We start from the raw sequence: 25,247 nt of genomic DNA, 5'->3' as shown, positions 1-25,247 counted from the left end.
AGTTGGGCAGGAGCAATTACAAGTGGTTTCGTCAGACGCACTGAGAGAGGAGTATTAGTATACGAGCTTGAGGAAGTAGAAAAGTTCTTGTCCAAAGAAACCCTGACATCATCTGCATCATGAGCTCTGAAACTATAACCGTGAAGACCGGTGAAGCGGCAGCTGCTGTTGACATTGTTGCAGCTCCAAAGAAAGCGGAGTGGAAGGTAAGAGGCAACATGATTCGCACCACACGATGTGGCCTCCATGGCCATCAGATAAGATACTAACCTGTCCTCTGTGTCCTCCAGTGCCCTCTGAGTGATCATCATGTCCACAGAGAAGATGTGAGAAAGGTTTGGAAAGAGTGCCAAGAGGAAAGCTTCTGGTACAGAGGTATTCTCTTCTTAACATTCAACACATTCATAATGATAATTTTCTATCATTCTAGCAAACAATCAAGCCAACAAATCTGTCAAATGACACACTGTGAATACACACCACGTGTCTTTTGTATATTCTTCAAGGTGTATTTGACAAGTGTTTAGTAGTAGAAGTAGTCGGGCAGGGCTAATCTATCAACACCCCTTTTTACTAAACACTCTGTTTACATTTACCTCTGGAATTCATCCGGCCCCCAAAAACACTCCCGTATGTGGACCCAGAGTGACGTTACAAATGGCATAAAGAGATTTGTTATTGCCATGTTACACTTACACTACCTTCTTTTTACGCTAATATTGGGTCGATTTTAAAACGGTCTATATTCTGTGCTTATTTGTAATCCTTTGTACGGAGTTCAATGAATTATTACAACTGCGCAGAGTTCCTAAGGTTACTCTGGTCGGTAAGATCTTGTTTGAAGTGTATGTTGGTTGGAGCTAAGCCAGGGGTGTGCTCAGGTCACCCAAGCCTTTATATTACGCTAAACCCCAGAACAGCACACAGAATGTTGTAGAGACGGTTGTTAGCATAGGCTGCTGGAGCTAGCTTAGCTGACCAGCTACGATCCACAAACTGGTCCTTGTTTACAACACTTTGTCTTCAGCCCTGATCCCTGTCCTTCATCTCACTGCCAACTAAGCAGCTGCTGTTTGTATTCTGTCACTACGCAGTTATATAAACATGAAACAGCACTTCCTCAATGAGGAGTCCAGTCCTTTTTCTCTTAGAAGGTTGACACATTTTTGGGTCCCGTCCTTTTGCTCTAAGGAGGTAGACAGATTTTTGAGTCTCGATACTTAACAGCTCAAAGTTCAGTCAGTTTGAACTCTATTCAATCGAGGCACAATCAATCTATGACAAGAGATAAAAGTAGCTTTCACAGGAGCAAATTAGTGTTCAATCAGTCAAGAATCTATAAAATAACCATTGTGAATATACCATTGTTGTATTATATGACCCTGTTCTCTTTCTTTCTTTAGCCCTTCCCCTCTCTATGGGGAGCATGGCTGTCACCGGTGGTCTTATCTACAACGGTAAATCACTAATAGTCAAACCCTGTTCTTGCATCATATAATAATTGCACAATGAGGCTAAGAACAAGTTTATTTCCATGCAGGTGTCTGGCAAACGTCAAAGAGATTTGGACCATTCCCAAAACTCTTAGGTGTGTACCGACCAGTGTCTTTGACTTTCTAAGCAGGAATGCCTTTATAAATCCTTAAACAATCATGACTAACTATGATTAATTTCTTTCAGTTGCTGGGATCCTTGGTTTCGCAGTGGGAAAAGCATCTTATGTATCGACCTGCCGAAACAAATTCCAGGAGGTTGGCATTGAAGGTGGACCGGGATCTGGACCCTGGGCTAAGGGAGGTTCCTTTGGACCTTTCAATAAATCTGGTCATGGACACAGGTGGGGAATACAGTATTTCCTTGAAAACAAATATTACTAAAACCCCACACATGCTGCAGAATTATGAAATGTTGCCACACACTACTAATGTTGTCTTTTTTTTAGCTTCAAACAATGGAAATAAATGCCTTTTAAACAATTGATTTTTACAATTGAATCTGTCCTATTTGTGCGTCAACATTTCTGCTTTAATAAATAAATGATTATAATAATGAACGCTGACCAGATTGTTATCCCTGCAGATCGTGCCACCATGTGTGTGAAGAATGTAAGAAGAAGGCTCAAGATACACCTGCAGAACAAGTGAAAAGCTAGAGGTAAACAGATCCTATCTTGGCAGAGATATTTGAAAACATATTTCGCACACAGCTCTGAAGCTATTAAAAAAAAGGTTAGTGCACAAGTAAGTGACTAATAAAACTACTATTATTACTTGAAAATTGCAAATCTTCAAAATAAGAAAACAGGTAGAACATGATAAAGTATTTGACTGTCAGGTGTGCTTATGTTTTAACATGGTAAAGTAATGTGCTGTTGATGTGTTCCTTTTTACTTTTCAGGATCGTCAGAAACACTGAAGGACTGACTGCCAGTGTATATCACTTTTTTTAGTTTCTTAAATGCCATGAATAAAGCATATATTTTGTCTTAAGTAACTTTGATATGTTGCACATCATTATTCATTCAGGGGAAACCTGACACAAAATTGCCACCAGGGGTAGCTCTCATGCTTTTAGTCAAAGATCCTTTGTAATGTATTTCATCTGACCATATACCATTTTATTTTCATATAGCGAGTGCCTTAATCAGATGTCATCAGTCATTTGATTTCATTATCAGCTTATACTTTTCAACAACTTTCCAACACAATAAATACTCCATATAATATAAAACAAGTTGTCTGTATTTCTTACTATTACTTGTTTTAGCATTGTTTAATGAGCAATGTATGTCAACAGATTAAAACAAAAAATATATATATATATGGAAATGTTTCTCAATACAAACATTTCCAGCAATTCTCTCATTATCTTATCCTTCCATACAGAGGCTACAGTGTTTGCCCTGTTTAACCTGGATCACCATCTGGTTAGGGACGGGTATCTCAGGAGAACACTTTAGCAGAGTTGAAGCTGTTTGTGTGACGTTTTCTATTATTGTGCTTTTATGTGTGTATCATCCAACTAACAAACATTAAGAAGCTCTGTCAGCCCTTACATTTGACACAACCGAGCAATATTTAAAAGCATCTCTCACACTATTGGTCGTGGTAAACTCAAATAAAATGCAGGTTAAGTTTGATTCACTTTATTTGTTTGAATATATATCAAGTTATTCAGAAATGGAAAATACAGAAATAAATGTAAAAAGAAAATAATATAGTGTAGCGACTCTGATAGGATGCTGAGGGTGTCACTCAGGTATCCCCCGTCTCTCTGCCAATCATAGAGCTGTACCGGGATACTGGTTGAGGGCGGGCCTGTGGTTGTGGTAGCAGACGGGGGAGGGCGGGAAGTGGTGACGTAGTCTGGGTTATAAAGGTGTGTGTGTGAGAGTTTAGGAGAGTGTGAGGTTGAACCTGCAAGTGATATCTGTACCTGTGATCTTCAAAGAAAATAAGTGTTATTAAAGCCTAATAACTAGAAGCCTATTTCCGACTCCCTCTGTGAACGTTACAATATTAAAGGTCCCATTTCATGGCCATTTCCACTGATCATAATTCCATTGTTGATGTCTACTAGAATATATATATATATATATATATATATATATATATATATATATATATATATATATTGCATCTCTGTAAACTGCGTGTATTCACTGAATTTCCCTCTCTGCCTTTAACGGCTCGTTGTAGCTCCAGTCCCCACCCACCCTGTGAATCGCGCTGAGCTCCGTGGAGGTGTGGTTTCCTTGTTTAGCGACAGCCAAACTCATCCTGAGCACACACAAAGTCACAGCCGAAGTAAAAACAATAAGTGTGGCTTGATATTGGGTAAGAAAAAGGTTGATAAACGCTGTGAGAATGGGTCTGCAGAGAGAATTTCGCCGCGATCCCAACTGTCTGTTATCAGCCTGCAGCCAGGGAGGAGAAATCAACAGAGCTGCATGCACTGAGTGTGTGTGTGTGTGTGTGTGTGTGTGTGAGGAAGTCCGTTGATTGGTCAATGTGGACCAATCAGCGGGGGCTTAACGTAACGGCTCCATGGACGTAACTTAACGGCTCCACGGATTGGTCCATTTGGTTCCGGGTACCGCCATGACCGTATCGCGTCATAGGTCTGGACGCAGCTACTGGCCATTCCTACGTCACGATACCCAGGAAGTAAACAATGGACAATGACATATCCAACGAGGCGTTTTGGGGTTATGGCTAGAAAGGATCCGTCTTGTGTAAATATGACGTCACGTTCTCGTTGTAATCGGAGCGGCTCGGAAACACATCTACATCAGTAACACGCAACATACACATTAATGCAGCAGCAATATTAATAGAGAAACATCAGACATAATAGTAAAACACTGACAGGGAACATTTTATTGCACCAGGAGCTATCTTGGGACTTTTACTGCGACAACTTTGACTTGCCTGTGAATAAAAAATAAACCAGTGTTGGTGATCTACAGTGTTGTCATTCTTCTTTGAACAGCAAGACCGCTAACACCCATATTCAACAATCACACTCCCTGTAATTGACATAATTAATAGATAGTTTAGCTTCTCACCATCATTTGCTGTGGTGGCCCACTGATGTTAACGATCGTAACTGAAAGGCTGCCTGCCAAACGTAAACATTCAGCCACGTGATTTGCAAACTCTCGCGAGAGTTCTACACAAGACTGATCCTTTCTAGACATAACCGCGTTTTGGGGAGGTATTTTTCTGTGTTAGAGTTTTACTTGCTACAGGGTGTACTTTGAGGGTTTTGACTCTGCACACCGTTCACATGCATAAAAACCTTCATAATACACAAGGGGACGAGTAATAACCGGAAAAGCATGACATGGGACCTTTAAGAAATAGGAAAATAAATAAATACAAAAGTGTTTTTCAAATTAACTTGCATTTATTTGATAACTCAGACTTTTTACATTACTTTCTTAAAATGTTTATTAAGTTATTTATTTATTATAATTGCTTTAGTCCTCCATAGTAATGTGAGACAGTGTCTCAATTTTTATATCAACATGTATCACTACAATGGACAGTGTTTATATGGGATGTTAGTGAGTTTTAAAATAAATATTACCTGAAATTGACTATTCTGCATTATGCATTTGAGTTATTAATTTGTATACTTTTTATTGGTATATTTTGATGCTAATACTTAAAGGTGGGGTAGGTAATTTTGGAGAAACCAGCTCGAGTGCGCTAGAATTTGAAAATACACAGCCGGGAAAAATCTGCCACTTCCTTACAGAGCCCCTCCTCCAACACACACGAACGCGCACATGACCAATGAGGGCACGAGATAAGTTTGTGCACAGATGGAAGGCTGACAGGCAGGTAGGCCATCCAGTTATTTTAGCAGGGCCGGCTAAAATGATTGGTCGTGCTTTTTACAGTACTACAGCTTCCACAGATGACATTTTTTAATGGATTTGTTGTCAAACCACTTAAGATATTCATTGCTATCGGGATGTTAAGAGCATTCCATGGAATATAACAAAAAGTGTTTCTCGAGCCGGTTTCTCAAACTTACCCCACCTGTAGATTTTAAATGCAACCTAAACATTTTATTTTTACAGAGTGGAAGTACTAATTGCACTTAAGAAAACCTTTTTAAAGCACAGTCAAATGCATAGCTTGCAGCCCCAATTAATGACACAACAAAGAGAAAATGACTGATTTTGCATTATTTTTAATTCATTTAGAACGAAGTAAATGGGACAGTCATCAGAGGGAAATTCACAAACAAGCTTAATAAATATCTTACTACATTCAGTTGTCTCAAAAACATGTTAAACTTATTTTTTCCCTTTCTTTTTTGCATCTTTGCCTTTGACTGGTGCCTCCTCTTCTTCCTTTCCTGTCGCAGCTTTAATCCTCTTCTTTCCCAGAGGGGTCTTTGCATACCAGTTCTGATGATACACAAATAAGAGAAACAAAAAAACGACATTAATTTACAACAAAGCCATTATAATTGTGCAAAATATGGTAATGTATATGCACTGACCTTCAGGGCTTCTTCTTCCTCCTGAAACACAGGGTCAATCTTGGCTAGTGGAGCCACAAACTCTGCGGCCGTCAGCGGTCTCTTGGCCTGCTGCAGGGTGCGGCGCTTGGTGACGATGCTCTGGATCACCTGGACCATGTGACCTGGTGTGTAGCCATCAGAAATCTTCGCAAGAGAGCCGAGGTCCAGCGCCCTGGTCACATCCCCGCCCTGCTTCCTGATCAGTCGGTTCCACAGGACTGAAGGCAAACGGATTCAAAGGTACATTTTCCAACAACCAAAACTCAAGTGCTACCAAAATGTGTACATTCTTACTGCATCTTGAGCCGTAGTCCGGTCTTGGGATGAGAATGATCTTGCTGTACATTTTACAAAGTGACTTGATGTCGGCACTCAGCGGGTCTGTGGATGTTCCCACTATCAGAACACGATCCTCTCCTTTGATCAACTTCAGAGACTTTGGCAGGTCTTTCTTCAAGCGCTTGGGATCCAACTGAGAAGACAATGTTTCGAATGACCATGCAAATTGAAAACTGAAACATTTCATTCGATAATGCTGTTCAGAGTTTTGTCCGGCTCAGAAATACCTCTTTTTCTTCCTTGGGAACCTTCTTGTAGAACATTTTCTCTGCGTCTTCGATCCATATTACCGAAGGTTGCAGCAATCTTGCAACCTACGCAGAGATGGTCATAAAAAAACTGCCTTTCTTACTTTCTGGATGAGCCAAAATAAAAATACCTACTAGAGACAATACTGCAAATTAACTCATGCTCCACCAAATTCACCATCAAATATTAAACTTCACCAATAGTGCTACAAAACGACAACATACTGCTCCACATTCCAGAAATAACGGCAGTAGAAATGTCTCCTTTTTTAGGTTAGATTTCTCAGAGTACTTAGCCATAATGGATGAATTCTTACATATACTGTACGTAAGGGGTGCCCATTACATCGATCGCGATCGACCGGTCGATCGCAAAGGTAGTGTGGGTAGATCGCATGGCATTAAAAAAAAAAAATGTGAAGAATTTTTTTTTTTTTAAAGTTAGCCTATCATCCATCCTTACTATGGCATTTGCCACTTGATTGACTTACAGGTAAGCCAGTCTGAGTTTTATTGTGCCATACAGGTTCATGCAGTTATAAGGGGGCCTCACCTCCTCATCTGAAGCGCCACAGTTTATCCGCCGTTTACTCCACTAGCACCCCCCCCACCTCGCGCTCGCGACACAGATTGGGCAGGGGTGGCCCTGTAGGTAGATCTTTTGGGCTTGGTCAAATTTTGCTGCAAATGTGTAGTCAGGAATTATGAATTAAATGGAAAGAATACCTCACAGCAGTTCTTGAAATAAAATAACCACTATGAATACAAACTTAAATGTTAATCATGGCAGGCTGTGGCGCAGTGGAGTAGTGCGTTGGTGTTCGGATCAGGGGAGCACAGGTTCAAACCCCACTGCAGTCAGCATGTCTGTTGTGTCCCTGGACAAGACAGACAATGTCTGTTGTGTCCCTGGTGCTACACAAATAAATAAATGCTCCTGTGGGGATAGCCCATAGTATTGAGTATGTTAGTCGCTTTGGATGAAAGCGTCTAAAAAGTAACATGTAATGGTTATTTCACATCCCGCAGTTACCTTGAACACCATGTGGAGCATCATGGCGAGGCCACTCTTGCCCGGGTACTTCCCTGCCGTGTTCAGAGGGGACAGATCGAACAGGTTGGCTCCCGTCTCCTGGCAGATTGCATGGATCAACATCTTCTTACCCACTCCTGCGGGCCCTGCCAGTAGGATGGCCTTTATCAGAGGAGCCTTCTCATGAACATACTGAGAGCCTGCAACAACACACACCTTATAATCAAACCAGAGACAAACATCATATTCATTTAATGTTGAATTGAATACAGCTTCATACCTAATGGTAAAACAGCATATAGAGATAAGACCTGCCGCACATCTGACAGTGATGGCATGGGCTCGATGTCATTTTGCCTGAGTGTAGTCCCAAGGTAGCTGTAATCACCTAGGTGACACAATGGTTCGACTGTTAAAGAGTTATTAAACACTGCAAGTAAGGCATTCAAATACATTTTCTTTCAATGTGATCATAGTGTTGTGGCAAGCCGAAACCAGAAGAGGGTGGCACATCAACACTAAATTATTTCTAGTGACGTTTACAGTTTCAAAGAGTAAGCGCTGTACTTTGTTTCGTTGATTGCAATCGAATTTATAGCTCACGTACATTTATGATGATAAGTCTAACACAAAGAGAGATCTCAATAACCAGTTTTATAAACAATAAACAAAGACTTACCCATGTAATCCTGCAGCCTAACGTTATTAGCCTGTTTCAACAAGCCCTGCTCCACCAGCTCCTGACACAGAGACTCCAGAGTCCTAGAAGACGGGAATAAACAAAGCAACAGTTTAAACAAGCATTGACTAATAGTGGGCTTCATATGGACTCACTTCTATACTGACATTTCTTTTCACATGTGCATCATGTGCAGTGGCGACTGGTCATTAGGGGGCACCTGGGGGGTATACTACGAAGCAGGATTTTCGCTTAGCCGGCTAACTTCAGGGAAAACTCGGGGTTTCCGGTCCTACGAAGCTGGTTCTCTTTTTAGCGGGCTAGATCTCCATGGTAACTTATGCTGTGCGGCTAACCTGCCCTGGTGCAGGTTAGGTTGCAGGCTAAGAGTTCAACTCAGTGAAAGCATTGCCTGCTGACCAATCGGAGCTCAGAGTGCGGAGTTTAAAGCGATCAAGTCATATTACAGGAGAAAGGAAATACAGAAAAGCTGCCGTTGCAGGAAAGACGGCCGGCAAAAATCACCGACTGTGTGAACATTAATAGAATATCATCTTCAGAGCAATCTGACTATTATAACATTAGCGTTAAGAAAGCTTACTTAAATATCTGTATGCAGAAGTATTATTTTATTCAACACATTAAGTTGACGAAACACTCGAGACAAATGTAATTCAAGTCAGATCCACTCGTGTCTTAGACGGAGCAGTGATATCATAAACCTGTTAATGTACGCATTCAAACACTTTTTCTTTTACCAGCTGTATTCACCTTGCAGGTGCAACTATGTGGCTTTTATCCTGGATAAAGTGTTTAAGTCATGGATGTTTAAAATGTAACGTCTTCATATTTGTCTAATTATATAGTTGACTTTTCATTCAGGAAGTATGACGCTGCGCTGTCAGTATGCTTCTCCATGTTTGTGATTGGTCGAATGCTCCAAATACCACCCCTTTCATGTGAACGCGCACCTAACTAGATAGGACACGGCTGGCTTGAGCGATCCACTTGATAACCCGCGTCGTGGTACCGTTGAGCGAGAGTCCGTATGTTTTGGATTAGGCCAACCGGCTAACTCAAACATATCCAGGTTAGGTTGAACCAGCTTCGTAGTACAGGCCTCTTGTGTCAGCAGAAAGTATTAAAAATAATGATTACAAAAAAATGCAAAAAATAAATAATAAAATATATTTTAAGATCATGTTTAATCATCTGATTCGTCTGTACATTGCTGTTTTAGTCTGTATTCTTCTAATTAGTGTCTACAGTGTGTGCCTATTGAGCTGTTTAGAGCCATGTGGGACAAAACCCGATCATGCCCCTCCCTCTCACTGTCTAACTGAGGCCCATTCCCAAACCGCCCCCTACACCCTACACCCTACCCCTACACCCTACCCCTCCGTTTGCGCGTTCACGCGGAGGGTCCGCCATATTGAGGGCTGTTCCAAACCAATGAGTGTGGAGCGGTGTGGAGGGGGAGTGGGCTATCAAGCCCTCGAACAACGAGGCCGTTTCTCAATCGCGAGGATGCTTGCTTGGTAGCACATGTCTTCCGAGTCACTTCCTTCAGAAGCTAGGCAAGAATCCTTCCTGGCATTCGGAAAACAAAGAGTGGAACAGGCTAGCAAGTGTGCAGGTGTGCGTCATACGAGAGGCCCCGCCTTACATTTTCCACCACAGATTTGGGGAAATTGCTCTGTGCGCAAAGCATTGTGGGGATTTGAAGGACGCAAAGTCTACCCATGTGCAGCCTCGAAATTACCCCCAAACCAAGGACGCGGCCTCGGTGGAATTCCAAGTATGCTGGAGATTGGAACAGTCCTTCGGCGGCACTCGATGACGTAGTATCCTTGAAATATTGGCTTGGAAGCCAGTTTCCTCGCGATTGAAAAACGGCCCGAGTCTGCAGCGGTGCTGACTTGAGACCGGTCTCTACCTGACCGGAGTCACGCTGTGTGTGTCCGTCAGGAAACACGCTGTTTACAAGTAGTTCCAGCAAACATCCACTGATAAATTGCAATGTTAACAACCTCATGATAACCTCATATGTTTTAACTTAGGATCATACCTGTGTTTAGTCTAGAACAAGGTAAATGTGTGCATTTTATTATAAAGTTGTGTATATACAGACTGTTGCAAAAACTAAGAAGCTTATAAACATCAGGTTTAAAACTAAAAGAGCTTTACAAAAAAGTAACACAATGAAAGATGTTTGGAGTTTTATTTGAGTTATTAATTTACATCTTTTGTCCAAGAGATGCTGATTTGAAACCGTTATTACATACAGTTACGGCATTTCCTGTTTCTGCCGGAGAGAGGGGAGGCCGTCCCAAAGCTTGCTGCTTTATTTATACCCTTAACCCTTAATGGAGGGAACTTCATTCAGCTGCGAGTGTGGCTACGGATGAAATTCACTCCGTCACGGAGGGGTAGGGTCGAGGGAGTGGTTTGGGATTGGGCCTGAATGGTCACTGTAAAAACTACACTGCGCATGCTCAGAATATTGTCCTATTTAATGTGTGTGGCAAAAAAATAATGACCATAGGGGCACTGAGCTGCCATCCCCACCATACGTCATCTCACATAATTCAGAGCTGATTGGCTGTAAGTACATGTGCCGCGAAAAATGTGGTGTGTGAAGAGGGGAGGAGAGAGCTGCAGTGACGCGTCCTAAAACCCGGAAGTAAGCTGCGCATGGCTTCCCTCGACAAAAAAGCAATGAGATTTCTCCATAGGATTTTAGAAAATAGCTCGAAATAAGATCTGTGGGAAACAAACCTGTTAGATAAATACACGTTTTGTTCAGCCGGATAAAATCCACATGTCTACCCTACTTTTATAATTTTTGAATCATAAATCTATCCATTAGATTTATGATTCGTCTTTTGAAACTAAAAGAAGATAAGGAGGACTTTTACACAAAAGTAAGAGATTTTTGTCCAGAAGGATAGGCAAATGGACTTCATCTTCAAGTCAAGGTAAAACCGCAATTTTATTGAAAATGGGATCTTACTAAGAGAGAACGATTCAATATTTAAATGATAAAATTACATTTTTTGGGTATCCTTTGGTGGAACTGTCTATTTAAAATTAATCGAAGCATCAGACAAAAAAAGCTTTTGAAAATAATATTATATTTTGATTTAGTTTAAAATGTAATATTTGTAAACCTGAAGAGTCCATGAACCAGCCATGAACCTCACTGCACTTCACTGCAGAAGCTTATATATAGACATCTAAGTTTTTTGTGCCCCACCACTTTTGTACATATAAAAACGCCACTGATCATGTGTGACCTCACCTGTCAGCTGTTAAATCCTTCTCCTTTTTCTTCTTCTTCCCACTCTTAGATCCTTTCTTTTTCTGTGGTGAAAGTCATTGGTAGACAGCTCAGGGTAATCATTATAAACTGTGACCAGCCCTTCCAGACGTGTGTTGGATTTTCTCTCACTTATTACCTTAGCATTCGCTTTGGCTTTCCCACCCTTGTCTTTATCCACAGCTAGCTTCCATTCAGCCAGCTCTTGTCTCATCTGCTCATCTACCTGTTAGAAGCAGAAGAGACCAGAGAGTGCAGCTACAGGTGGTGCCGTGTTAAGTTTGGTTGTTCAATTCCTAACATGTGTTGGTTTTCTGTAGACAGCATCACCTTCACTCGAATCTCTTCCTCAATCATTTTCCTCCTTTCCTCCTTGATCAGCTCCACCTCGTGCCTCTGGCTGAAGTTTCTGGTCTCATTTCGGTTTTTCCAAAAATCTTCGGATGAGAAACATTCAATTTGAGGTTTATTTTGACTGTTACATCACTATACATAACAATATTAATACCAAATAAGTCATAAAATCTCTAAAATAAAATTATTATTTTATTTTATTAATTTGTTTACTTTTTTATTTAAAAAAAATATATTTTCGTTTTATGTTTATTTTCATGGCTCTGTTGTTTAAGTTATATGATAAGCATATTATTTGTTTTGGTTTCGCCCATGTGGGCATGTGCGGGTGGAGGGAGGGAGGGGGGAGTGTACTGTGGTACTGTGATATTACAATATAAATGAAATGGCATCGATTACTGTACACTATAATGAAATAAAAAGACTTCAGTCATTTAAACATACCTTCAAAGATTTTGTTTTCCATTTCCAAGTCTGACAGAAAAGCCGAAGGCATCATCTTCAGCCCTGCCTCCTCTTCCTGTGGTTCATAGTACAGAGGTTCAGGAAAACGGCTGACAGAGATTTGTTCGAAAAAGCTAAATTCCTTTCATCACCAGATATACTAATTATTATAGTAATCCATAAAATATCAATGTAACGCAGTCTGTGAGCCTTACTTCCTCATCATCCTTTCCCTTTTCCTTTTTCCCCTTTTCCTTCTTCTCCTCCTTCCCCTTTGGTTTGATGTCGGATTCATCATCTTCCTTTGCAGCAATTTCCTCCATTAACTGAAAGATATGTGCACAGCAAACATAATTCACCTTCTTCCAACTGTATAAAAGTAGGCAATGAATCCTACTTTTCGGGTGTTTTTCACCTGCTGAGGGTTCTTTTCAGCAAAAATGAGGGCTGAGCCTCCGTCCTCTTCTTCAGGGAAGTCTGGAAACGATCCTGTGGTATCACTATTTCAAAAGAAACACAGCTATTTGATTGAATTAGTGTTGAAATGCTTCAACAACAATGAAACGGCCTTCACCTTACCGGCATTCAATGAACCACTGTCGGATCTGCTCCTTCATGGTCTTGCTGATGTCATAGCCCTCTACATCTCGTAGTTGGTTTGTGACAGACACTAAAGACTTCTGGTAGTCCTCGTTGTGCTCCTCCTGTTTAATCTTTCTGCTAGCCTCACTGGACTGGGCAGCGATTTCTGTGGGGCAGGGCACCTTGTATTTTGGATCCATGGCCTAACATAAACATGAACAAACATACTTTACACATTAAACATCTCAAAAAGACTAATATCAAAGAAAAAAAGTCACTGGATTGAGCTGAATATTATTCCTACAGAAGTACAACAAGGAATACTGCAATACAGCTTTAACGATAAAGCTGCCCCTTTGTTTTTAAACAGAAAACTCTTTTAGGTTAAACTTTATTTTAAACACAAAGGATGACATAAGGTCTTAAAGAATAGACACCAATGACCTCTTAGATCATATTATTAGAAACAGTGGTAGCTTTGTAAAAAAGTTGTGGATACATTTTTTAAGTTTAAGACAACGAGTAAAATGGATGGCCGATTTAACTCACCATTCCCAGAAAAATCATTTCTTCTTCCCGAACAATCTTTGTCCTCTTCCTCTGCATGTAGCCCCTCCACACCTGCAAATCAAATTCAACAAATCTTTGAGCATGAGGGAGGACAGACAGAGGCACGTGGGATTATGTTGATGATGGAGCACCTTCTGTATGCAGACTGTGGCCGACTCAATGGCGTCTGTCCCAGGTTCCTTGGTCCTGTACATCCTGTTCATGTTCCTGCTCTCTTCATTCAACTTGGCCCTCAGGCGTCCTTGTCGGGCCCTCTCTGCCACTTGAATGATCTTAATGGCCTTCTCCTGACTCATGTCCTTGGCCATCAAGGGCTGTGAGGACAAAATAGTTGTAACATTTTTCTGCTTATCCTTAATAAATGTAAAAAATAATTTAAAGGCATATTTTTTCTGATGTTAAAACCTGTGTTTGTTTAACTTTCATCCTACTTTCCCATTTTGTTACAAAATGAATGATGTCAAAGAATATCAAGTACAGGCTTTAATTTAGATGTGGCTAGTTTTTTTAACTCACTTCTGGGCTTTCAGTAACCCCCACCAATTTAAGGATTTCTGTCAGCATCTTTTTTCTTTCTTGGAGTTCCTTGTTGCGTTCCCTGAGGAAATAGCGAGGGATGGGGATCTCAAGGTCTTCCTAGGGTGGCGACAAAGGAAAAAGCTGTTGAGTTATTTAATTATTGAAGGGTAATCAAACATATAGCCAATGCCTGCTGCTGATATGTCAATATAATTTAGTTTGGGTTTATCAGAATCTAATTTTCATTATACTTGCTCTTAACTATGAAACTCACAGGTGTAAGCTTTAAATCATGAAGGACATCATCCATGTAGTGGTACTCTGAGAACTCTTTCTCCACCATTTCATTTTTCAGCTCTAACACCCTCCCGATCACACCATCGAGAATCGCCCGAACAACTCGTCTCTTCTGAGGGTGGACCACCTGGTCATAGACCTCCTCCAGCTGTCTGAGGATTTGGATGTAGCGCACATAGAGCATGGCCAGACGCTGGAAGAACACCACCCTGTCCTTCTCTGGGCGGGGGGGCTCAGCAGGCAGCTCTTCAGTTAGCAGGCGGCTCAACGCTAACTGAGCGTCGGCCCACAGCTCGTTGTATCCCCTGGAACAGTGGAAATAATCGGATTAGTTGAGACTGGAACAATGGTACCTGGGAGTTGAGTGATAGTTAAGAAAGGCCCATACCTTATCCATAGAAAAAATTAAGGGGAAAAGTCTGAAGAGGTCAAAGAGTCATGCGACACTTGTAGGATACAGGTTAGTGTAAGGCTGACACGTCTCAGCTGGTGGCCTTCATCAGGGTCATCACGCATTGGTCTTACAATAAAGCTGTTCTTTACTATGTACTACATGTGGTGTAAAAATTACTAAGAAGTTTTACTGATGTAAGAATAGCAAGACCTTAATGTAATCATACTATTTTAGAAGTAACAGTTCTGCATTGAATTTAATGTAAAATTACATAATTATTAGCTGAAAAATAATTACCAAAGATAAAAGTACAAATGGTCAGTAATAGATATTTGTATCAATGTAGAGCTACATTTGATTACTTGATTATTTACCACTATGTGTTTTAATCTATTATAATACATCATGTTGTTTTAGTTTAATTACATGTTTTATTCATAATCTTAATCTGCCAAGTAACTCACTCCGAACTAGTGATGTTTACAAATTTAATTAAAAGAGAATGAATTCACAAATGTACTTCAATTCCATCATTGAAGACATTTCTAACATTGTACCTTTACATCTTGTGTTGGTGGTAACAGAGCTATGCAAAGGTAAACAAAGCCATGCAACATCACTGCCCAAACAGCACGTGTCAATGTAAATATTTTTGAGTGCTTGCTGCACTAATACCTGTACCTAACTAGTTACTTTAAAGATTCAGATTATTAGCTAAAACAACATAGGCTATAACTAAACTCATAAATACATTATGATTATAAAATGATAAGATATGCAGCAGCAGTATAAAAAGTAATTAAACGTAGCTGCACCTTTACTTGCTGTCATGAACATATTAATGCATTACAAAATAATAATATAAATAGTATATGATTCTAAAATTGAACATTACGCACAATAAGTAGTTTTACTTTTGGTACTTCTAAGTATATTCTTATGCCACCACTACTGGACTTTAACTTAGTCATAGTATTTTTACAGTCTGGTATTTCTACTTTTGCTTAACATATCTGACTAATTCTTCCACCACTAAGTATTGTATTGTTTACGTGTTATGCACAGCACTGACAGTTCCCCTTTGCGTCACTAAACTTTGCTATCTTTGTTAGCATGAAAACATCTAGCTAACATTAGCTTCAGTTACATTTCATAAGGTAAAGGTAAATTACGCATTAGCAAGCAAATGTACAGCAACGGGTTTTTTTTTTACCTTTGAGACATGTCTCTGGTTCCAGGGAGAGAATTTTTTTTCCAATGTTTCTTAATAACCGAACAACTTATCTAATCTAGTTAAATAGCGTCAAACATTAGGACAGTTTTCCCAAATTGACCTGCTGCTTGGTCCGTCTCCATGGTGACAGTCACTCCGGAGGCGGAAGCTGATCATGTGACCGTTGTTACAAAAACGATATGAATTCACCTCTGGGTCTACTGACTGATTTATTAAAATAAATCACCGAAGAAAATAACACTTTGTTTATATAGGCCAAAAGCTTTTTAGAACTACGTAAACTCTTTAAACTGTGCAACAAGTGAGACAGCGTCCTTTTTTCTTTGGATAAAAAAAAGGCAGTAAAGATGAGTTTTTATTCTAATATAGCCTGCTTCAATTGTTTGCTCGCATTCTATTTAAATGTTAATGCGATCGGTGTACCAGCTCGACTCGGGAGACGTATAGCCTCATTTATATGACGACTATAGTCTAAAGTGGCAAAATATAAAACAAATGGCAGACTTCATGAATGTATTATTAACTAAATCCTTTAATTTGATTGATTCACTATAAAAGTAGGGCGTGCAAAGTCAGCAGTAGATTTTTTGACTCATTTTAAAACACATTTACATTCAAATCTAAAAAATGTTTTAAAGATCATTCCAACTAATGTATAGCTGCCGGATGGGGGCTCGTGGAGGCGCACTCTCTGCCGCGCTTAGGCGGTCACAAGACTTGGAGATCGGTGAGCAAAAACATCGACACGCTGTCAGGTCAGCCAGAAGCTTACAGGCCACATATTCTTCTCTTCTCTGACTCCAACATCCAACAAGTTGCTCTTCTGGAAAACTACTTTCCTGCGCGCTCCTGCGCCACGGTCTTTTTTTCAATGGATTTGTTACTGGGAGTCTTTTTTTAGGTTTTAAATCATTATTCTGTATGTAAAACGTATTTTTATCTTGAGCTCAATATTTCTCTAAAACTACAACTAGTGATGTTTTGGTGCGTAAAGGAGGGGTGCATGCCAGTAGCGAATGCCACTGGATGAAATTGCACCAAAGATGTCAACATTGCTTTGCCACCCACACGAAATCGATTGTATTACCTTCAAGAAGGTGGCTCCTCGTATAAATAGGGACGCGTTATTTCAAGAAAGACGGTGGTGAGCACAATCTGCCGGCTGTACTCTCTCTCTCTCCTGTCCGGACCTCAGACAACGCCTGGAAGGATTTTGCTGAAGACAACTGTGTCCACTCTCCAGGACATAAGCAACTTTACCTCCTAAACTAGTAAGTCTAAAGTTACATTAACTTTATTACTTTCCCCTTAACTGCTGCCTAAGTAGATTACATTACATAATGTCTGGTGATTCATTCCACTTTGTCTGTAACCTCTAACATTTTTTTTTAAATTGCAAAGATGTGAGACATTTGTAAAGGCAAGCAATCCTGATAAGTCTGGGTTTAAGAAAAAGTGTACAGCTATCATCTAGTGTTTTTATTTAAAAATATTTAAACAGACTCAATAGAAAGCATGTGTAACAAAACTTATTTGCTCTTGTTTCCAGACAGTGAAGTCATGCAGGTGGAGAGGAAATGGCACATTCTGTTTACTATATTCTTTCTGCTCATCACTTCGGGCCAGTGTATGGACAGCAAGGTCGTCAAGCAGAAAGAAAGACGGACCCTGTTGGATATAATCTTACAGGTTATCAGAGAAAGCCAGCAACGGAACAAAACCGTCTCCAGACGCTGTAGCAGTGGACTCTTCACTTCAGCACAAGACATAAAGTCCACCTCCCGTGAAAAGCCTTTCTATGTTCCAAGGCTGGATAACAGTAGACTCATAGGTAAGCTGATAAGATTTATTTTTAGGACCTGATCATGAAAGTATAATCCCCATTTTACTGTTGGAGACAGCTGTCATTTGTCTGTACATCTTATTTAGAAGTCGGTTGACTTGGTGCATACATGTTCATTCAAGAATAATAGAGCATAAAATAAGTTTTGCCAAGTTATAAATCTTATTTTGCAAGAATGTGCTTAAAAGACAGCATCCATTGCTCAGATCCTTCAGTCTTAAAAGGTCCAGATACGCATGTAATATAGGCTGGCTTTGTCTTTATCTTAGCCATGTCCAATGTGTCATACTTGGTGTTATAACTACTAAGAGATACATTTCCCCCACCGTCTTGGACACATTGCACATTGCAAGTGATTGATGGACAGATACGTGGATAGGTACTATAGGTACTCATCTAGGAGGAGCATCGTTGCACCGAACTTGTGAATGATTAATTCAGTGTGATTCATTGTGAAATCTCGAACAAGAATGATGACCACCCACGCACGCACACAAACACACTGTGACGTCCCAGAAAGCATCTCCAATCGCAAGCATCTCCGCGAGACATATCAGGCACAGCCGAGAGACGAGACTGTGGTTGAGTCACATTCATGTAATTTACAGCGCAGTATCAAAGCCCCTCCTTTAGACTGTGAGGAGACTTTAGAACCGGCCAGTCCAAGTTACTGATTCCAGCTTCTACCTAAATAAATGATCAATATTATTGTCACTAAAATTGAATCTTGTTTATTCTTCCTGACATTCCTAGTTGTTAAGATGCATCTGAAAAAATCATTTTGGTGCAGCTCAGACTTTATTGGCTCAAATAAATCATTATGTCCGGACTGGAATGAAGCCAGTAAAGTGCATCTTTGATTCATACATCTTCAATTATCGGAGATGCAAGGCAGAAGGCTTTCCCAAATCAGACCGTAATAAAGAGAAAGACACATTATATCGCCGCAACAGATAAAGTTTAGGAGGTAGTCTAGGCTTGTGCCTCACTGGTATGTGAGTTTAATAAGAGCCAAGTGAACATGATGTGTTGTTTATCTGCAACCTCAGATTCTCTCTTCCATCACTGTCCAATAGACCATGTTTTTGAGATGTTGCACAGGCATTGTAGAGCTCAAAGTCTCGGCCCCAGCTTATACAATTGGAAAAGTACCTTTCTCAGACCACTGACTGGATGGAATTTATCTTTTGAGGATATTAAAAGCTGCAAATTAGCAACTGGTGCGTGTGACACTTCCAAAAGATCCATGGTCACGCAATGATAGATGTTTTGAACACAATGAGGGGGAAGGAGAAACATCTGTAAACCCACTGATGTGTTCACCCTGTAGTTGGTTTTGCGTGTTACTCAGAAGCCATTGCTGTGTCTTCAGAATGACATCTTGATCGTAAACAGAGAAAAACAGGGAACCGTTTATTTCACAATCGTTTTTATCTGTTACGGTTTCTCTTTTCACTGGTACGCCACAAGATTTCAGCTTTAGCCTGGCCCCCTTGACCTTTTGTATATAATTCTTGTTGACATGCATTTATTAATGCCCGGTACAATACCAATAAACTCCTAAAGTACAAATCGCATTAACTGGCTTTGTGTACACAGGCTGCCACTTTCAATGTTCACATCTTGGTCTTTTGGTTTTGCCTTAATGGCCCATGTCTACATCTCTTTTTAGAACAATCAAATCTATCGAGTTTCCTATAGGTGTGTTTGTCCTTTTTTATTTGGCTTATGATTATTTGGAGTTTGAATACATTTCCAAAATATCCTTTGCTAGTTTTTTTAATTGGCCAAATTGTTCTCTTTCATCCTCTTCCATACAGTTACAGCACTACAATGGTCTGGGGGATAATTTAACGTCAGCACTTTATGGATGCATGGATTTATTCTGATAAGCATTAAACTCCCAAACAATAATCTCCTTAGCTTGTTAGGGTTGCCAATATGGATTTTGTGTAGAAAAGAGGGGGTGGGGTGGGGGTTACCATTGCCCATGAAATACCCCGACCGACACCAGTGACATTGACAAGGACAATTATAGTCATCATAACGACTGTGTGACTATTTTAAGTTCTCACTTGTTGTAAAATGATTGTTGATTGACAAGCTAACAGTGATTTTCTTTTCCAGAAATTGTTCCGAGAGAAGTAAACATGAAAGGAAAATTCATTCAGCATTTCACAGGTAAGAAAATCACAATCACTAACAACATAATGAGGGTAAAGTTTCAACCTTGATTGCATTTCACTGACGTCCTTTCCAGACATTGCAAAACTATTTTATCCAGCAAACCTTTCAGAGCATAGTTGGCACGTTTCCTGTGCAACTTTTGGCTGGAAGTTCTTAGTTCTTAGGTTTCCCTTTTTAGAAAATAATACCTGTCGGTGAACAAACAACATACAGTATGCTTAGGTGTTGGGAGGTTCATTAACACTGGAACTGCTGTGGGTCAGAAAGAGGTTTGGTATTAGCTATAGGGCAGCAGTGCAGGGAAACAGCACATGGTCTAAAGCCGATAGAATTAAGTTGAAGCCAGTGCAAGGTTAAGCTGATTATTTGTCTCAGGTTCTGTGAGTAGACTTCATTATTGGTGTGAAAATCTGAAAGTTTAAATGTTGGTTCGGAAACTCTTAGAGGTGATTATATCTTAAGACTCAAGTCCTCTGTTCACTCAGTCCAGTTGAACCCTGACTCCTTAACCATGTCTGCGATAGTGTACTGCACACTGTGGATCACACACAAATGCACCTAACTGAGAATTTGTTATGCAGTACAAGCAGATTAGATAGAGAGGAAGTAAAAAAAAAAGCCCTTGAAATATGTTTCATGTTGCCTGATAAGACCTTTTCTATTAAGCAGGACCAGTCAAGTTCTCGTCGGAGTGCAGAACACACTTTCATAGACTTTATCACAACACAAGGGATTGCTCAAGACCAGCATGTACGTATGCTTTTTTTCCTCTCGTGTTTAAAATGTATTCCAAGAGCAAATGTTTTCTGCTTTTTTCAATCAGATTCTTGTGGTTCCCATATAAAAAAAATGTGTTGTTACCATTGTTGGAACAGTATTTGTTGTGTTTTACTGAGTTGGGTGGGGGGTTCGTTTCTTTCTTGTTGTGCTCTTCTGACCGGTTAAATGGGTGGGGCTTCACTGCAAAAAAGGTTGAAAATGTGACGTACTTCCACGCATCGATCAGGATTTTAGCAATATTTTAATCAAGATGTGATCACAGTTGGTTGAGTCATGCCTACAATGTCCTGTTGGAGACTAACTGAGTTTTTGAGTGCTAAACAATCCAAGACAATTCAAAGTTTACATTTTTTTCTCAACTTTGACTCTTGACTTTTGGCATTTTTAGTCATAAATACTTTAAAAGTTTTAAAGACCTTGCCAACCATTTTGACATGCAGATTAATGTTCAATACTGACATTTGAAGGGTTTCTAATGAATGTAGTCAGGCCTTGTTAAAATGCTGTGCAACATTTAAAATATCATATTAATGCTCTGTCAAAATGAATATGGATCTAAAACAAAATGATCAGTGGTTCCCAGCTGTTTTACATATTACAATTGTTTCTTAATGACCAATTACCACAGGTTGCATATTTCTGTGATTTGCAAGAAGCTCAACCAAAAAGTTGCCATGCATTGCAACCCCTTGAAGGGACCCAAAACCTTAGGTTGGGAACCACTGATGCAGAAGCACCCAGAGCTATAACCACAGTTAGCATACTGATGGAGCAAAAACATCAGAAAATGATTGCAGACAATTCTCCCCAGTGACATATGGATGGTTACACTTGCCTTTATTGTGGACAGAGTAAATAAAAGAGAGAAGCTCATCTTGTTGTGCTGCGTCGTGCATCTGTGAGGCAGTCATGTAAGCATCAAGTCAGACTTAAAGCATAATAATATCCTGCTGCGACATACGGTAGGTAGTTCAGTTTTAGTCAGACAAGGAGACGGTATGGACACAATCAGGATCCATTTGTTAGACTGGAATGTAGAATATTTTATAATACATGGTTCATTTAATCATGATAATATTACCGATGATATGAGCATGCAGAGCTGCTCCGTCAAATTCACATTGCAACTTGAACTGTATATTGCTCAACCTCTGACGACTGTCATATGTCTTTTTTATTGATTTGAACATTTCCCTCCCTTTGAATGACATTTTAATGTTGAGAACAAGTAAGTGCATTATTTTAAAAACTCAGTTATCACCTGTATCATTGTTTACAGCTCAATTAGTACGTGTAAGGATGTTTTCCTGAAGAATCCAGCTATTTAGAGAGGGAAATTATATTGTGTTGCTTTAATTATTACAAGGTGGTATGATAAAATAATAATAATATTTGTGTGGCTTCTCTCCAATGTCTTTTTTTCAGATTACAAAAGATGTGCAAGATTGCTAACACGATTAGCAATGAGCCCTCTCTGCATGCAATCGTAGATGTTGCATGTGAGTAAAAGTGTTTTTCTCTTCCTGGGTGGGGATTAGTTCACTCTAATAACTTTTCAACATCCTTTAAAGTGTCAAATGGTAAATAAATGAATTACTCAAGACTTATTTTACTGTTAACAAACAATTAAATTAATCCCAATAACGTTTAATACATATTTAATGGTATGATTTTGCTGTTCTATCGTTTTTTTTGTGTGATTTGAAATAATTAGAAATGATTGTATCATAGCTGAAGATAACAATTACATTCTGATTACATTTGTAAACGATTAACAGTTTACTATTGCAAACATTATAGCATTAAATATGCTATATTTAGGATTTGTTGATGATTATTGAATAATTTGCAAAACCATACCAAATATCTGCTCCAATAAGCGTTTTAATGTTTTAACTACAATGTCTTGAAGGGGTTATCAAAACATTTGCTAATCATTAACAACATTGAATTTATGTTTATGTTTAAATGTTGTGTGCAACAGTCATCTGTTAAAATACCCTAAATTATAACTTTAATAATAATAAGTAAATCAGAATGTCAGAATGTCTTTGTTAACAGTTAAGTATTGAAAGTGTATTAGCTATCAATTTACTATTTATAAATGATGGTTATTTAAAATAATGTACACAGGTCAACTGTGAGTGTCAAAAATATTACCTTAACACCTCTTTTAAGACAAGGCTAGGACTCAGACTATTGCCTGTAGTCATTTTAGACGTAGTCCCGGTCACCCCTTTGTTAGGATGAGAGCAGATCTGACCTTTAGTAGGTCAAGCTGGAGAGTGATTACTGCGAAAAAGTTCATCTACACAGGTGGCCATTTCAGTTTTTCACAGTATAAGATTTACTGGTGTGTATAAAATCTGAAGTAGCTGACACATTCTCAGGTATTCAGTTTAGCAAGTGAATCGGATAAAATATCTCTACTGTTCTGAGAAATCTGACAAAATGTATATCACTATCTGCTTTTAAAGGCATATAAAGTGATTCATTATATCATTATTTAGTCATCCTGAATGAGCTTCGGCATAACATCGAGGAAATCCAGCAATGGCAGGCCAGTAATGACCCTCTTAAGAAACTGACGACACTACTCTCTTAGAATAGAGGATGTTAAGATGTGTCTTTTAAAATACCAGACAGTATTCCTCTTGAACATAGCTTGCAGAAAGATATTTACTGTGATCTAATTTAGCGTTTTCTTATTTCTTTTCAGGTCCCAACATAATGGAAGAGGGATCATTGTGTTGCCATGGAAGTGCCTTCAAATCCACAGCAGTCATATGAACATTGTCGAGTTTATTGTGTTTCTATTTTTGTTGTCATTATTGAAATTGCTGATGGACATTGTTGAAACAATGAATGGATGTGCTTTTTATTTTAATGTACCTGTATGTACCATATATTTGTAAGGAACCATTCATTTAATATTAAATACACCTATTTATTGAAATGGTATGTATGTAATTTTTTCACAATCAGTCAAAATCTGATTATTGTGGTTATAAAAGTCATATCTGGTGGAGAGGAAGCGATTTTTCTCCTTAAATATGAATTTATTTTCTGCTACTATGCTGATATCTTATTCAGAAATTGGTCTGAGAGATCCGTCATCTCTTTCGTTGTCTTCATTACGTTTGATTTGGCACTTGAGTGATTGCTGACAGAGAGAACATATGGAATGACAACAGTGGTGATTATGCACTGCAGTATTGAATAATAAAGAATATTGAAGCACAGCACATTTTGCTATTATTGGAGCTGAAGGGAATCAGAGAATAAGGATTCAGAATAACTCCGTCAAGTGTTGAAAGGATGGCTCAACATTCATCCCAGAACTCCACTCTGTAAACATTTAAAAAGCGGTAAACAGAATTGGCCTTTGTTACGAATTGGCTGCAGTGGGAATACTGTTTTCTTTTCTTTCTGGCTCGAATATGAATTTATTATTTTTCAGCACTTCATTGAAGCAGCTCTCTTTCCCCCATGCCTTAGATGTTTCCATGGCTTATTTCCCTCTAAAAACAATTTGATGCAAAAGTTCTGGCTGTCAATCGAAGCTGTCAGATCTCTTGGACTCAACAGGATGTTGAGCAATTTGATTTCGAAAGAACCAAATATACAGTACTTTGGATAAGATCAGAAAACCTTAGAGAACGTCTTAAGTAATCACATGTTCAAGGAATTTTACATTGGAAGTTTTTAGCGGAGATTTATTTGTGGAAATACAGTAGGTATGTGGTTGAGTGAAATGCATTTTTTGACAGCATTTCTCTGTGTTGGAATTCAACAGACACTGAAATGTAATGGCTGCCAACATGTAGAGATTGAGATTCAGGAAAACATTTGAGTGTACTCAATTTCTTTTTTCCAGAGCTGTACATTTCTGTGTAAGCAGATAATCATTGTTTTGCCTTTTTCCCGAGTGTCTTTTTGCCTTTGCCAAATAGTTTTGGCAAAGGTTTCTTTGATCCTATCCTCCTGGGACCCAGCCCATTGTGGACTATAGTGGACATTTCGTTAACATGCATCTCATGTTACTCTTTTGAGCTACTCTATAAATCCCAGATGTACTGTACAGAGGACATCCTAGTCTTTCCAGTGATATGTCATTGGTTAAAATTGCATGCTGGGAAGTTCCTCTTTCCTTTCATCCAAAATGGCTGGCATACCAAAAACAACATTTTATAGAAGCAGGAGGAGAAGTCAAATATTGTTGAATAATTGTAATTTTTACCAAGAAAATCATTATGTTCTTGTTTATTAACATGTGAGGAATTATATAATTTGTTCTGAAAGCAATTCAATAATTCAAGTTTTCAAATAACAGCTCTTTTATAAATGTCCATTCTAGTGGACGTCAGGACCATCTTCATGGACTTA

At 39.2% G+C, this 25,247-nt stretch overlaps 3 protein-coding genes across 6 annotated transcripts; 2 read left to right on the top strand and 1 right to left on the bottom strand.

Annotated features, from left to right (window-relative positions):
* ociad2 (OCIA domain containing 2) lies at positions 1-2,733 on the top strand. Of its 2 annotated transcripts, none has more exons than XR_013810377.1 (7): positions 1-206; positions 291-375; positions 1,404-1,457; positions 1,541-1,588; positions 1,681-1,837; positions 2,080-2,228; positions 2,398-2,733. XR_013810377.1 is itself a non-coding variant. In XM_079694102.1 (7 exons), exons 1-6 carry the CDS (start codon positions 120-122, stop codon positions 2,150-2,152), a joined length of 504 nt encoding a protein of 167 aa, XP_079550228.1. In that variant the 5' UTR covers positions 3-119; the 3' UTR covers positions 2,153-2,154; positions 2,398-2,733. The 2 variants fall into 2 exon arrangements, 1 of the variants encoding a protein (XP_079550228.1); XM_079694102.1 differs by having other exon boundaries at positions 3-206; positions 2,080-2,154.
* Positions 2,734-5,687: 2,954 nt separating this feature from the next.
* Positions 5,688-16,189, bottom strand: LOC307046089 (dynein regulatory complex protein 11). 2 transcript variants are annotated; one of them, XM_079692243.1, is made up of 19 exons: positions 16,031-16,189; positions 14,401-14,728; positions 14,124-14,243; positions 13,739-13,921; positions 13,587-13,658; positions 13,035-13,240; positions 12,871-12,955; positions 12,671-12,781; positions 12,456-12,531; positions 11,988-12,094; positions 11,797-11,883; positions 11,640-11,701; positions 8,339-8,421; positions 7,940-8,047; positions 7,660-7,859; positions 6,606-6,692; positions 6,334-6,511; positions 6,019-6,257; positions 5,688-5,923 (listed from the first exon to the last, which is right to left on the bottom strand). In XM_079692243.1, exons 1-19 carry the CDS (start codon positions 16,039-16,041, stop codon positions 5,810-5,812), a joined length of 2,457 nt encoding a protein of 818 aa, XP_079548369.1. In that variant the 5' UTR covers positions 16,042-16,189; the 3' UTR covers positions 5,688-5,809. The 2 variants fall into 2 exon arrangements, with proteins under 2 accessions (XP_079548369.1, XP_079548370.1); XM_079692244.1 differs by lacking the exon at positions 5,688-5,923 and having other exon boundaries at positions 6,037-6,257; positions 6,384-6,511.
* A 544-nt stretch (positions 16,190-16,733) lies between these two features.
* On the top strand, positions 16,734-23,794 carry alkal1 (ALK and LTK ligand 1). 2 transcript variants are annotated; one of them, XM_079694264.1, is made up of 6 exons: positions 16,734-17,322; positions 17,601-17,882; positions 20,022-20,075; positions 20,751-20,831; positions 22,287-22,360; positions 23,581-23,794. In XM_079694264.1, exons 2-5 carry the CDS (start codon positions 17,612-17,614, stop codon positions 22,349-22,351), a joined length of 471 nt encoding a protein of 156 aa, XP_079550390.1. In that variant the 5' UTR covers positions 16,734-17,322; positions 17,601-17,611; the 3' UTR covers positions 22,352-22,360; positions 23,581-23,794. The 2 variants fall into 2 exon arrangements, with proteins under 2 accessions (XP_079550390.1, XP_079550391.1); XM_079694265.1 differs by lacking the exon at positions 22,287-22,360.
* The last annotated feature ends 1,453 nt before the right edge of the window (positions 23,795-25,247 follow it).

The sequence above is a fragment of the Notothenia rossii genome (genome assembly GCF_949606895.1).
Source record: "Notothenia rossii genome assembly, chromosome: 1".
In the NCBI taxonomy this organism is placed as follows: domain Eukaryota; kingdom Metazoa; phylum Chordata; class Actinopteri; order Perciformes; family Nototheniidae; genus Notothenia; species Notothenia rossii.
Note: the sequence above shows the minus strand (reverse complement) of the source record. Positions and strands in the feature narration are given on the sequence as shown.